The following is a 12,819-nucleotide window of genomic DNA, read 5'->3' on the forward strand; positions in this document are numbered from 1 at the left end:
GCGGAGCCACGCACCGCGGCCGACCGGGGGCCCTCTAGAGAGGGGAGGAGCTGTACGCAACGCCGAGGCTTGGATCCCGCAGCGGCGGCCTTTCCGGACCTACCGAGCATAAATGATCCGAGAAGAGAACCGGCACGTTCCGACCGCTAACCGACACCATAATCTCCGTTTAGCAGCTCGTTTTAATTCCAGTAGACATAAGCAGCTTGTATTAAAGACAACATCGTGACACCAACCATTTTGTTCATTTACAGAAACCGCTCGTGATCCGAGAGTCTGCGGGCTGTCAGCACCGACAAGGCGCTGATTGTGGTGGAGGCGGCTCAGACCCGGGCAGGTACAGGAGCCTCGGATCGGCTGACCCCACGGGCTCCGGGGCCCCCTCCTCCCCCCTGGTCCCAGGCGGCTGTCAGACCCTCAGCATCATGGACACCTCCTGGAGTAATTTCCTCTTTCAGGTAGGGAGCTGCTTCCTGGGGAGGGGGGCTGAGAGTCCTGCAAGGTGGGTGGGGGTGGGTCTGAGAGGCCTGCAGGGGGTGAGGTGGTTCAGGCATCTGGTCAGGATGGACCCAGGAGTCTCCATAGGAGGTGTTCTGAACATGTCCAGCTGGGAGGAGACCCTGGACACGCTGGTCTGAGGACATCTGGAGGAGGTGTCTGGACCTCCCTGATCCAGCTGCTGCCCCTCAGACCTGGGTCCAGAACCAGAGCCTGGATGATCGTAGCGTTAATAATCTGAGCGTTGAGTTCTGTGAAGGTTCTGCTTTCTGTTGGACTCATCCAGATGTTTCTGCAGGCGGCGCCGACTCAGACCCAACCTGAGACGCCGCTCCAGTCCGAGCTGCTTCCTGAGCTGACGGGCCCGGCTCAGAGTCCTCCAGCGGAGCACATCGTGACGCCGCCGTCTACCGTGGACACGGCGGCGCTGAGCGAGGAGCCGCTGCCTGGTAAGGACTGGTCGGACCTAAGATTGAAGCACCGAGCTGATGATCAGACTTCAACTGTCTGAATGTTAAAGTTTGACTTTCCTCACTTTGTTTGTTGCTCAGCTGCCGCCATGTTGGAGCAGATGATTAAACATTGTAACAAAGCCAACGGTTCGATACCTTCAGGCGTCCACTTATTGTAAAAATGTAATTTTCCACAGTTCAGGTCAAATTCTTGTTTTACTACAAACTGAAGTTCGAACAAAATGTTCTGAAAGTTATTTTTCTGTTTCGTGAGTTTCAAACAGCAGGAAGACACCGAGACAACCTGACAGTCCTGATCCAGGAATGTCTTTCTAAAATGTCTCTTCGTCTGTCCTTTGTCCGTCAGTTAAGCCCCTCCCCAAACCCAGCCGGCCCGCCCACATCTGCGCCACGTGCAACAAGGAGTTCAAGAACAGCTACAACCTGCGGCGGCACCAGTCCGTCCACACTGGCATCAAGATGAAGGACCGGGTGGTGCGGGACAAGGAGGACGTAGCCAAAGGGGGACGGCTGGAGAAACAGACCATCCCCCTGTCCCTTCTTCAGCTCGCCCTGCCCCCTCAGGCTCCGCCTCCCATCACCCTGGAGACCCTCCCCCAGCCCATCCAGCTGACCAACCAGGAGGGCCAACCCATCTCCGTGTCCATAGCCCCGGCGACGGTGACCTTGGCTCCGCCGCAGCCCATCCAGGCAGCCGTCGTCGTCGTCGGTTCTGTGGAGCAGGTGGGTCTGACAGGAGAACCAGGAAAACCCGGTTCTGAGGTTCCGCTTCACGAGATTTGATCCCTTTGTATTAAAATGAATCAGAAGTCGTAACAGATCAGGTTCCAGAAGTCACAACCAGTGACGACTTCTGTAAAGTCTGGTCCTGATCAGAACCTGAACTGGCCCAGAAGCATCACGACAACAACGACCGTTTCAGCACAGAAACCCGGTCCAGTTTTGATTCAGCACAGAAACCCGGTCCAGTTTTGATTCAGCACAGAAACCCGGTCCAGTTCTGATTCAGCACAGAAACTCGGTCCAGTTCTCTGGAAACCGGACAGACTTTCTGACACATTAAGATTTATTTCAATCAAAAACCCGTCAGAATCATAAAAACATGTTCTCCTGTCCCCACAGAACCCCCTCCCCCTCCCGAGTGCCAACCAGGTGAGGAAGAACCACGCCTGCGAGGCCTGTGGGAAGGCCTTCAGAGACGTGTACCACCTGAATCGCCACCGGCTGTCCCACTCGGACGAGAAGCCGTACTCCTGTCCCATCTGCCAGCAGCGCTTCAAGAGGAAGGACCGCATGAGTTACCACGTGCGCTCGCACCAGGGCGGCGTGGAGAAACCCTACATCTGTCCGCACTGTGCCAAGGCCTTCTCCAGGTGAGCCTCGTGGCAGGCCACGTCTCACTTGGTGGTTCTGTGGACCTACAGGACGGGCTGACTGAAGTTGTCCTCTTGTCCTTCAGGCCGGATCACCTGAACAGTCATGTCCGACAGGTGCACTCCACCGAGAGACCGTTCAAATGCACGGTAACCTCGCACGTTTTCTCCTCTTGAACGAGAACACCCCATCAGAACCAGAACATCCACATGTTCTAAAGTCCACTTTAGTTCCTGTCAGACTGAATGAAACCAGCATGCTTCCTGTCTGGTCTCACTTCCTGTTAAAGGTTCTGACGATGAGGACACTTCCAGGTCTTATTGTGTCTTCAGGTGTCCAACAGGATGGGGACGTCCTTGTCATGTCATGTTATGTTCTGAAAATGGGACGTAAACGTCCCTCGTTGGTCTCAGTTTGTTTGTAGTCTCCTGGATGTCAGCCGTTCCCTGGCGCAGAGTTCAGCGTCCACGCTTGTTGTGAGCATGATGACGTGAACAATAAGTCAGTCCCCTGCTCCTGGTGGTGATTAAATTCATTCAACCTTTATTTATACAGGCTAGTCTCATTGAACCATGCTGACTCATTTACAAGAAAGACCTGTTACAGACAGAACATATAAAGTACAGACGACAACAAGAAAATCCAGTAAAAGTGCAGTTAAGATAAAAGTAGTGTTGTAAACAATAAATCAAATGTCTCCTCCTTCGCTCTGCGTCGCCTCCCTCTGTTCTCCACAGAGTAACTTGAACCAAAAACATTTATTTTACTCACAGAAAAACATTCACCTTCAGACTTCTGCAGACGTGTCTCCTCGTGTTTCAGACGTGCACGTCGGCATTCGCCACGCGGGACCGCCTCCGTGCGCACCTGATCCGTCATGAGGAGAAGGTGCCGTGTCACATCTGTGGGAAGCTGCTGTCGGCGGCGTACATCACCGACCACATGAGGGTCCACAACCAGGCGCAGCACCACGCCTGTCACCTCTGCAACCGCAGTAAGGCCGCAGGGACACATGCACGCTCACGTGCACTAACATGACAAGCTACTTCTAACATTATTTTTGACCTTTGCTGTTCCAGGCTTTACCACCCTAACCTACCTGCGGGTCCACGCCCAGAAGCATCATGGCCAGGAGTGGAAGGAGAGCGGCGGGGCGCGGGGGGCCTTCGGTGGGGCGGGGGCCGGCGGGGTCCTGCTCTGCCAGCTCTGCGGGGTCCAGTGTAAGACGGCCACGCAGCTCCAGGGTCACATGGGCACCCACGCCCAGCAGGGTGACCCCGACCCCGGCCCGACCAGCACCGGATCCGTGGGTACCACCGATGTTCCCGTCACCGTGTCCAGCCCGAGCGTGGTGGGACTGCTGGTTACTGACTGCTCCGGTATCGCCCCCCAAACCCACAGCTAGCACTCTGCCAGGGGGAGGAGGCAGTGAGAAGGAGGCGGAGACAGAGCAGCTGGAACAGGTGGGTTTAAAATACAAAACAAACTCTTAGAACAGTCTTTTATTTTGAAGGTTTCCAGGATGTGAGTCAAGCACAGTCTGACCCCCACTGGAATGATGTCATCCTGATTGTTTACCTACAGAAACAGCTGAAGTGTGTTTGTTTACTCACAGAAACAGCTGAAGTGTGTTTGTTTACTCACAAAAACAGCTTGTGTGTGTTTGTTTACTCACAAAAACAGCTTGTGTGTGTTTGTTTACCTACAGAAACAGCTTGTGTTTGTTTACTCACAGAAACAGCTTGTGTGTGTTTGTTTACCTACAGAAACAGCTAAAGTGTGTTTGTTTACCTACAGAAACGGCTGAAATTTTGTTGTTTACTCACAGAAACAGCTAAAGTGTTTGTTTACCTACAGAAACGGCTAAAGTGTGTTTGTTTACCTACAGAAACAGCTGAAGTGTTGTTGTTTACTCACAGAAACAGCTGAAGTGTGTTTGTTTACCTACAGAAACAGCTGAAGTGTGTTTGTTTACCTACAGAAACAGCTAAAGTGTGTTTGTTTACCTACAGAAACAGCTAAAGTGTGTTTGTTTACCTACAGAAACAGCTAAAGTGTGTTTGTTTACTCACAGAAACAGCTAAAGTGTGTTTGTTTACCTACAGAAACAGCTGAAGTGTTGTTGTTTACTCGCAGAAACAGCTGAAGTGTGTTTGTTTACATTGAGTGCGGACCGGCGCTTCAGACTGTAAACCTCTTTGGGTCAGCACCTTTTGATTTTGTTCAGTAGGACCTGTGTATGTTGGACCTTTTATGAGCAGAACTGGTCTCTGCAGGTGAACCTGGGTCTGGGTCCACAGCTGGGCTGACCCTGCATGTGTGAGCTCTTTAAACAGTCTGTTTTTTTTTTTTTCCAGGACCAGCAGCGGAGGTTCGGACCTTGTTTGTTCTGAATGCTGAATTTTCTGTGGAGCGACTAATCAGTTGGACAGACTCTCAGACGGTGGAGACGTTGGACATGAAAGGAGACGCCTTCGTCCTCCAGAGAAGACAAAGACGTCATCTTTTTAATTCAGATTTAACTGCCATCATGTGTTCGTTTTGTTGTTTTTAAACCGTTTATATTTCATGAAGTCTCGTTTACGATGAGGACGTTTGTTCGTCCGAGCCGGACCTGCAGGGTTCTGATGGCAGATAGACACTTTTCTACAGCCGGACCGGATCGCCTTTTCCTGAACTCTGAATGTGCTCCTCTGATGCTCATTTGTGCGTCTTGACCTCGGCGTGTGATGTGTAGCTTCCTGTCATATGGTTGTAATGATGCGTAGCGCCTCATCCACTTCCTGAATTAAACGCAGTGACGTCCCGACTGGCTCCGAGTGTCTCTCTGCTAAAACATGACCTCACTAATCCTTAATCTGCTAAAACATGACCTCACTAATCTTTAATCTGCTAAAACATGACCTCACTAATCCTTAATCTGCTAAAACATGACCTCACTAATCCTTAATCTGCTAAAACATGACCTCACTAATCTTTAATCTGATAAAACATGACATCACTCATCTCTAATCTGCTAAAACATGACCTCACTAATCTTTAATCTGCTAAAACATGACCTCACTAATCCTTAATCTGCTAAAACATGACCTCACTAATCTTTAATCTGATAAAACATGACATCACTCATCTCTAATCTGCTAAAACATGACCTCACTAATCTTTAATCTGCTAAAACTTGACCTCACTAATCTTTAATCTGCTAAAACATGACCTCACTAATCTTTAATCTGCTAAAACATGACCTCACTAATCTTTAATCTGCTAAAACATGACATCACTCATCTCTCATCTGCTAAAACATGACGTCATTCACTCCTCTCTAATCTGCTAAAATATGACGTCATTCTCTAATCTGCTAAAACTTCATTCTCATATCTAATACGCTAAAGCATGACATCATTATTTCTACTAAAACATGACATATTCATCTCTAATTGCTAAAACGTAATCACTCATCTCTAATCTGTTAAAACATGACATCATTATCTACTAAAACATGACATCTCTAATCTGCTAAAACCTGACGTCATTCTCAACTAATCTGGGAAAACATGACATTTTCTCATCTATTCTGCTAAAACATTAAATCATTCTTATCTCTAATCTGCTAAAATTTTTATGTCGTTCTTTAATTTCAAATCTGCTAAAATTTGGCATTCTCTAATCTGCTAAAACATGACATCATTCATTTCTAATCATGCTTTTAGACTTTTTGTCTTCAGTTTTTTTGCATTAAAATGTGTTTTTCTCAGTGTAGTGATAAATATTTATTTCGTATCTCGACAGTTTTGTGACTTTTAGTCACTTTGTTTTGTTTTCTGTTTGGTCAATTTTTGTCGTACTTTTGTCATTTATTTTTTAGTTTTCTCAGTTTATGTCTTTATGATGAAGAATCAGTTTTGTGTTTCCTTGACTGATGAAGCCTTCTGGGTGGAAGGTGAAACATTTCAGTACAAAAAAAAAAAAAAAACCTGTCCAGCTGACCTGACTGAAAATTGTTGGATTGTACTGTATACCTGGATTATTGAGCATGGACTTTGTTGGTTTTGAACCAGTTTGACACGACTTTTGACGAAGAAGAGGGCCGGCACCGGAGAAGGGGGCGTGCCAAAGAGACCATCTTAGCACCAACATAACTGGTTTGTTCCACTTTGGAGTAAGCTGTTGGGGGAAGAATTAGTTTTGTGTTGTGTGTTTCCTTGACTGATGAAGCCTTCTGGATGGAAGATGAAACATTTCAGTACAAAAAAAAAAACCTGTCCAGCTGACCTGACTGAAAATTGTTGGATGTCTTTATGATACTTTCACATTCCTGCAGAACCAAGGGGCCCAAAGTTTTTGGCTCCCTGGGTTTTCTGGGGAGGGGGCCTAGTTCTTTCCACCCAGTGGCAGTCCACCTGTCAGGTGGGCCCTGGTCTTCAGTCAAACCCGTTTCTTGGGCCTGTTTTTGTTGTTTGTTTTTTTTAATTTGGGCCAGGAGGTCCTACTCGGTGAACCCTGGTGTTTGGGGTACGCTTGTTTTTATACTCGGGCTGTCCCTGCTTTCTTCGCCCGGACAGCTCCACCGGTTTACGTTTTTTACAGCGCAGTAAAAAGCACCGCCCCTCCCCCACCCGGCTTTCCCAGCTCCTCCTTCCAGCAGCTAACCAGCTAGCTAGCTGTAGCTGTCGCGGAAAAAGCGACCTGAAGTCCGGCTGGTGTGGAGGACCTGAGTGTAATGACCCAGCTGGACGAGCCGCCACCCAGAGAAGCCTGAACACCGCCTCCATGGCCCGCCGAGCCGCCGGGTGTCCCTCCGTGATGGACAGCTAGCCGCAGCTAGCTCCGGGAGAGCCGGGGCGACGAGCATCCAAGTCGGCTGTTCCGCCTTCATAAGTCGCATTTTCGTGTCATGTCATGAACCGTTACTAAAGCTCGGTCAGTACGTTTTCACTAAAACACATTTTATTAAATCTGTAGGTCGAGGTAAGAGAGGCAGAATGTGGGTCAGCTTCGATGGAGGAGCTGAAGCTCGGAACAGCTAGCTGCTAATCTGTAATATAAACGTTATTAATGATCGTTAGAAGTACGTTACGGTTAACAGCCGATTGATGTGATTTTTCTGTCTGGAGCTTGTCGAGGCTAAGGGTTTAGCTTAGCTGTTAGCTGATGTAAGAGCAGCTTAAGGCGAACAAAGGTAGCTAAAGCAGCTGGTTGAAGTAAGCAGCTTTAGCTGTTTCCTTGGTGTTTGTGTTGTCTGTTGGTCCGTCAAAGCTCTGTTCAAATCAACCTGTAGTTTATCAACCTGTTCAGGTGACGGCTCCAATTTGATGCTGTGACGTCATTTAAAGAGGCCACAGTTATCAGGGTGACATATTGTGGTGTTACACCTGCTGCAGCTCAGCTGATCTTTGTATGTAAAGTGAAACGGTTTATATTCAGAGGATTGAAGCACCTGACATATCTTTAATACACATCAGAGCTGACAACAACACCCAGACTGGACTCTAAAGCTTTATTTTTTACCATATAATTTATAAGTAAAGGGATAAACAACAAAGGTCCAAAACAGTTGTTTATATTTACAGGAGTGAAGAGGATTAAAGTGTCCAGAATCCCACGCTTTCAGCCGTTTTCTGTAAATTTAAATAAAAAGCAACATGGACAGATTTAGTCTGCTGTGATTCAGAAAACATCTTGGATTTCTCAAACAGAAATAAGACTCATTTAGATGAGTTAAAGTCGACTAACAGCGTTGTTTTGAAGCATCGTGTGATCTTTAATGCTGCGTGCTTGTCCTGCTGCTCTTCATGTGTTTTAGTATCGGACCTGGAGGTTCTGGGACACTTTAAGCTCTGTCTTTCTTCCTGCAGGAAGCTGATGATGAGTGAGCGTTTCCTCTGTTTCTGATCGGGAGCAGCATCAGCTCGGAGTCACTCTCAGATCCACGGCTGTCTGTGGGTTCGCTGAGAGGAAGGATGGCGTTTCACGGCACCGGCCAGCAGGCAGTTTGTGGAGATCTCTTTCCAGGTTCTGTGCTGAGTCACAAGTATTTCTGCGTGGGCTCCTCCTGCGACGCTCCCTCCACCGGCCTTAGCGCTACGCCGTGCCTGAACGGACCCATCGCCCCGGCCGGGACCCCTCGTCACCCCACAGCCCTCGGAGGAAGTGCCGGCGGCGGGGCGGCGGTGCCTCAGCCCTACAGCAACCCGGCCAGCGAGGTTCCCAGCCCCGCAGAGATGGAGCCGGACCGACCCATTGGTTATGGTGCATTTGGGGTCGTTTGGTAATTACAGTTCTCTGTTTCTGTTAAAGTATCTAAAAACTTTGAATTGTTTTTAATTTTTTGACTACGTAGTCCCGGTTTTTTTATTGCAGGGGTTACGTTCCGGACCCCCCCTGCAATAAATGAAAAACCACGAAGTAACAACGTAATATTTATTTTAATATTTATATATTTTAAGGCTTTAGAAACCCTTGCCACACTCTTGCAATGTTCTAAACTCTTAAACCTATGTCATTTTAACAACATACGTATATGTAGCTACTAAATTTTACATACCAGGCTCTGCAGAACAGCAGCAGCTCGGTTTTGGTCTGACCCGCAAGATGAAAAAAGTCCTGGTAGGCTCCGGATGGAGCGCCAGACCTACAGCGGTGCGTCCCTGGTTGGAAGTCCTTGTGGGCCAGCTACCAGCTCTCAAGATTCTCCAGTGGATCTTGAGGTCTGGTTCTGGTCCGGTTCGATGGGTTCATGCTGCTCTCTGCATCCACTGTGTGCCGAAGTCACAGTAATAAGCACCAAACTTTTTCCTATCAGATCAAAACTAACCCTCTAGTTGTTCAGCAGAAGAAAACGGGGTGTCTGGGCGGGACCTTGTTGGCTTCTGGGAAATGTAGTTGTTATGAGCAGGGAAACAGTGGAGGCTTACTGAGAGAAAACTACAAAATGGCCGCGCCTGTCCAAAGTATTTTATTTTGTCGTTAACTTTGTGCTGTACAGTATCCCACAATGTTCCAATCACGCGAGTAATATTAAAGCTGACCATCGTGTCCTGTACACATTTTTGTAAAATATGTTAATGTGCGTTAACAAACTGTGATACAGCGAGTCCGCAAAAGTCGAACTGCCAAGTAGAGAGGGACAACTGTACAGGTCCTTCTAAAAAAATTAGCATATTGTGATAAAGGTCATTATTTTCCATAATGTAATGATAAAAATGAAACTTTCATATATTTCAGATTCATTGCACACCAACTGAAATATTTCAGGTCTTTAATTGTTTTAATCCTGATGATTATGGCATACAGCTCATCCATCCATCCATCCATTATCTTTCAATCAACCTTTATTTATACAGGTAAATCCCATTGAGCCCCGAGGACTCATTTACAAGAGAGACCTGATTTCAACAAAGAAAGATGACAACAATGGACAACAGCAACAACAATAAACAGTTATAAGAAAAGCATACTACAGTTTTACCCGTTTGTTCCATTTTGGATCACGGGGGTCGCTGGTGCCCATGTCCAGCAATCACTGTGCGAGGGGCGGGGTACACCCTGGACGGGTCGCAAGTCCATCACAGGGACACATAGAGACAAACAAACATTCACTTTCTCACTCACACCTAGGGACAATTACCAATCAGTCTAACATGCATGTTTTTGGTCTGTGGGAGGAAACTGGAGTACCTGGAGAAAACCCACGCATGCACGGAGAGAACATGCAAACTCCACCCAGAAAGGCCCCTGGACCGGGGTTTGAACCAAGGACCTGCTCGCTGAGAGGCAGCAGCTCTACCAGTTGCGCCACCGTGCTGCCCTGCATACAGCTCATGAAAACCCAAAATGCCTGTCCCAAAAAATTAGCATATTTCATCCCACCAATGAAAGACAAGTGTTTTTAATACTAAAAACGCCAACCTTCAAATAATCATGTTCAGTTATGCACTCAATACTTGGTCGGGAATCCTTTTGCATGAATGTCTGCTTCAATGCGGCGTGGCATGGAGGCAATCAGCCTGTGGCACTGCTGAGGTGTTATGGAGGCCCAGGATGCTTCGATAGCGGTCTTAAGCTCATCCAGAGTGTTGGTTCTTGTGTCTCTCAACTTTCTCTTCACAATATCCCACAGGTTCTCTATGGGGTTCAGGTCAGGAGAGTTGGCAGGCCAATTGAGCACAGTAATGCCATGGTCAGTAAACCATTTACCAGTGGTTTTGGCACTGTGAGCAGGTGCCAGGTCGTGCTGAAAAATGAAATCTTCATCTCCATAAAGCTTTTCAGCAGATGGAAGCATGAAGTGCTCCAAAATCTCCTGATAGCTAGCTGCATTGACCCTGCGCTTGATAAAACACAGTGGACCAACACCACCAGCTGACATGGCACCCCAGACCATCACTGACTGTGGGTGCTTCACATTGGACTTCTGGCATTTTGGCATTTCCTTCTCCCCAGTCTTCCTCCAGACTCTGGCACCTTGATTTCCGAATGACACGCAAAATTTGCTTTCATCCGAAAAAAGTACTTTGGACCACTGAGCAACAGTCCAGTGCTGCTTCTCTGTAGCCCAGGTCAGGAGCTTCTGCTGCTGTTTCTGGTTCAAAAGTGGCTTGACCTGGGGAATGCGGCACCTGTAGCCCATTTCCTGCACACGCCTGTGCACAGTGGCTCTAGATGTTTCTACTCCAGATTCGGTCCACTGCTTCCGCAGGTCCCCCAAGGTCTGGAATCGGCCCTTCTCCACAATCCTCCTCAGGGTCCGGTCACCTCTTCTCGTTGTGCAGCGTTTTCTGCCACACTTTTCCCTTCCCACAGACTTCCCACTGAGGTGCCTTGATACAGCACTCTGGGAACAGACTATTCGTTCAGCAATTTCTTTCTGTGTCTTACCCTCTTGCTTGAGGGTGTCAATGATGGCCTTCTGGACAGCAGTCAGGTCGGCAGTCTTACCCATGATTGCGGTTTTGAGTAATGAACAAGGCTGGGAGTTTTTAAAAGCCTCAGGAATCTTTTGCAGGTGTTTAGAGTTACGTCGTTGATTCAGATGGTTAGGTTAATAGCTTGTTTAGAGAACCTTTTCATGATATGCTAATTTTTTGGGACAAGCATTTTGGGTTTTCATGAGCTGTATGCCATAATCATTAGTATTAAAACAATTAAAGACCTGAAATATTTCAGTTGGTGTGCAATGAATCTGAAATATATGAAAGTTTCATTTTTATCATTACATTATGGAAAATAATGACCTTTATCACAATATGCTAATTTTTTGAGAAGGACCTGTAATTTGTGTCAGATCCTCCTCCGTCAGATCAGATTTTAACCTCCTGACGTCAGAACTGTTTAAAGCTTGGTGTTGACTTTTGAGGATGGTTGAATTTCCTCGTGGTTCTGCAGGTCGGTCACCGATCCTCGGGACGGTCGAAAGGTGGCTCTGAAGAAGATGCCCAACGTCTTCCAGAACCTGGTCTCCTGTAAGAGAGTCTTCAGAGAGCTGAGGATGCTCTGCTTCTTCAAACATGACAATGTAAGGCCCGGATCGAGGTTCTAACACGGTCCTGGTACGCTTGGATCACGTCCTGAATGTAGATTTTTTTTTGTCTCTGCAGGTTTTGTCGGCTCTGGACATTCTGCAGCCTCCGCAGATCGACTGCTTTGAGGAGATGTATCCTTTCATAAATGAAGGCAGATTCAGGTTCTGGTCCAAATCTTCCAGCCCGCCATGTCCCAGTTTCCCTTCATTAACTGGCTTTGTTTAATTCTCTTAATTTAGCTGCTGGTTCTGGTCCGTCTCATCGCTGTAGACGTGCAGTTGGTTCATGGTTTTAGGTCATAAATCCTGTTCAAAGAAGAAAACCCATCTTTGGAGACTGGTTGTGTTGGTGTGGTTGGAGATCTGGACTGGTGGTGTTGGTGCAGTTGGAGATCTGGACCGGTGGTGTTGGTGTGGTTGGTGGTCTGGACTGGACTGGTGGTGTTGGTGCAGCCGGAGGTCCAGACTGGTAGTGTTGGTCCAGACTGGTGGTGTTGGTGCAGCCGGAAGTCCAGACTGGTGGTGTTGGTGCAGCCGGAGGTCTAGACTGGTGGTGTTGGTGCAGCCGGAGGTCCAGACTGGTGGTGTTGGTGCAGTTGGAGATCTGGACCGGTGGTGTTGGTGCGGTTTGTGGTCTGGACTGGTGGTGTTGGTGTGTTCGGAGGTCCAGACTGGTGGTGTTGGTGCATTCAGAGGAGGTCCAGACCGGTGGTGTTGGTGCGGTTGGTGGTCTGGACTGGTGGTGTTGGTGCAGTTGGAGATATGGACCGGTGGTGTTGGTGCGGTTTGTGGTCTGGACTGGTGGTGGTGGTGTGTTCGGAAGTCCAGACCGGTGGTGTTGGTGCGGTTGGTGGTCTGGACTGGTGGTGTTGGTGTGTTCGGAAGTCCAGACTGGTGGTGTTGGTGTGTTCGGAGGAGGTCCAAACCGGTGGTGTTGGTGCGGTTGGAATTCTG

The 12,819-nt window shown here is 48.0% G+C and overlaps 2 protein-coding genes across 2 annotated transcripts in view; both read left to right on the top strand.

Annotated features, from left to right (window-relative positions):
- Positions 1 to 5,142, top strand: LOC119421259 (myc-associated zinc finger protein). Its single transcript, XM_037688635.1, has 9 exons — positions 1 to 132; positions 255 to 458; positions 797 to 947; positions 1,318 to 1,694; positions 2,094 to 2,344; positions 2,431 to 2,494; positions 3,168 to 3,339; positions 3,425 to 3,808; positions 4,703 to 5,142. The coding sequence occupies exons 2-8, from the start codon at positions 426 to 428 to the stop codon at positions 3,748 to 3,750; spliced, it is 1,374 nt and encodes a 457-aa protein (XP_037544563.1). The 5' UTR covers positions 1 to 132; positions 255 to 425; the 3' UTR covers positions 3,751 to 3,808; positions 4,703 to 5,142.
- Positions 5,143 to 6,939: 1,797 nt separating this feature from the next.
- nlk1 (nemo-like kinase, type 1) overlaps positions 6,940 to 12,819 on the top strand; it is an 11,404-nt gene continuing 5,524 nt past the window's right edge. The window contains exons 1-4 of the mRNA XM_037688636.1: positions 6,940 to 7,265; positions 8,201 to 8,613; positions 11,730 to 11,859; positions 11,942 to 11,997. Coding sequence (XP_037544564.1) covers positions 8,306 to 8,613; positions 11,730 to 11,859; positions 11,942 to 11,997 — 494 coding nt within the window. The 5' untranslated portion in view covers positions 6,940 to 7,265; positions 8,201 to 8,305. The remainder of the gene's footprint in view (positions 7,266 to 8,200; positions 8,614 to 11,729; positions 11,860 to 11,941; positions 11,998 to 12,819) is intronic.

Source organism: Nematolebias whitei, chromosome 15, assembly GCF_014905685.2.
Source record: "Nematolebias whitei isolate Nwh7 chromosome 15, NemWhi1, whole genome shotgun sequence".
Classification (NCBI taxonomy): Eukaryota; Metazoa; Chordata; class Actinopteri; order Cyprinodontiformes; family Rivulidae; genus Nematolebias; species Nematolebias whitei.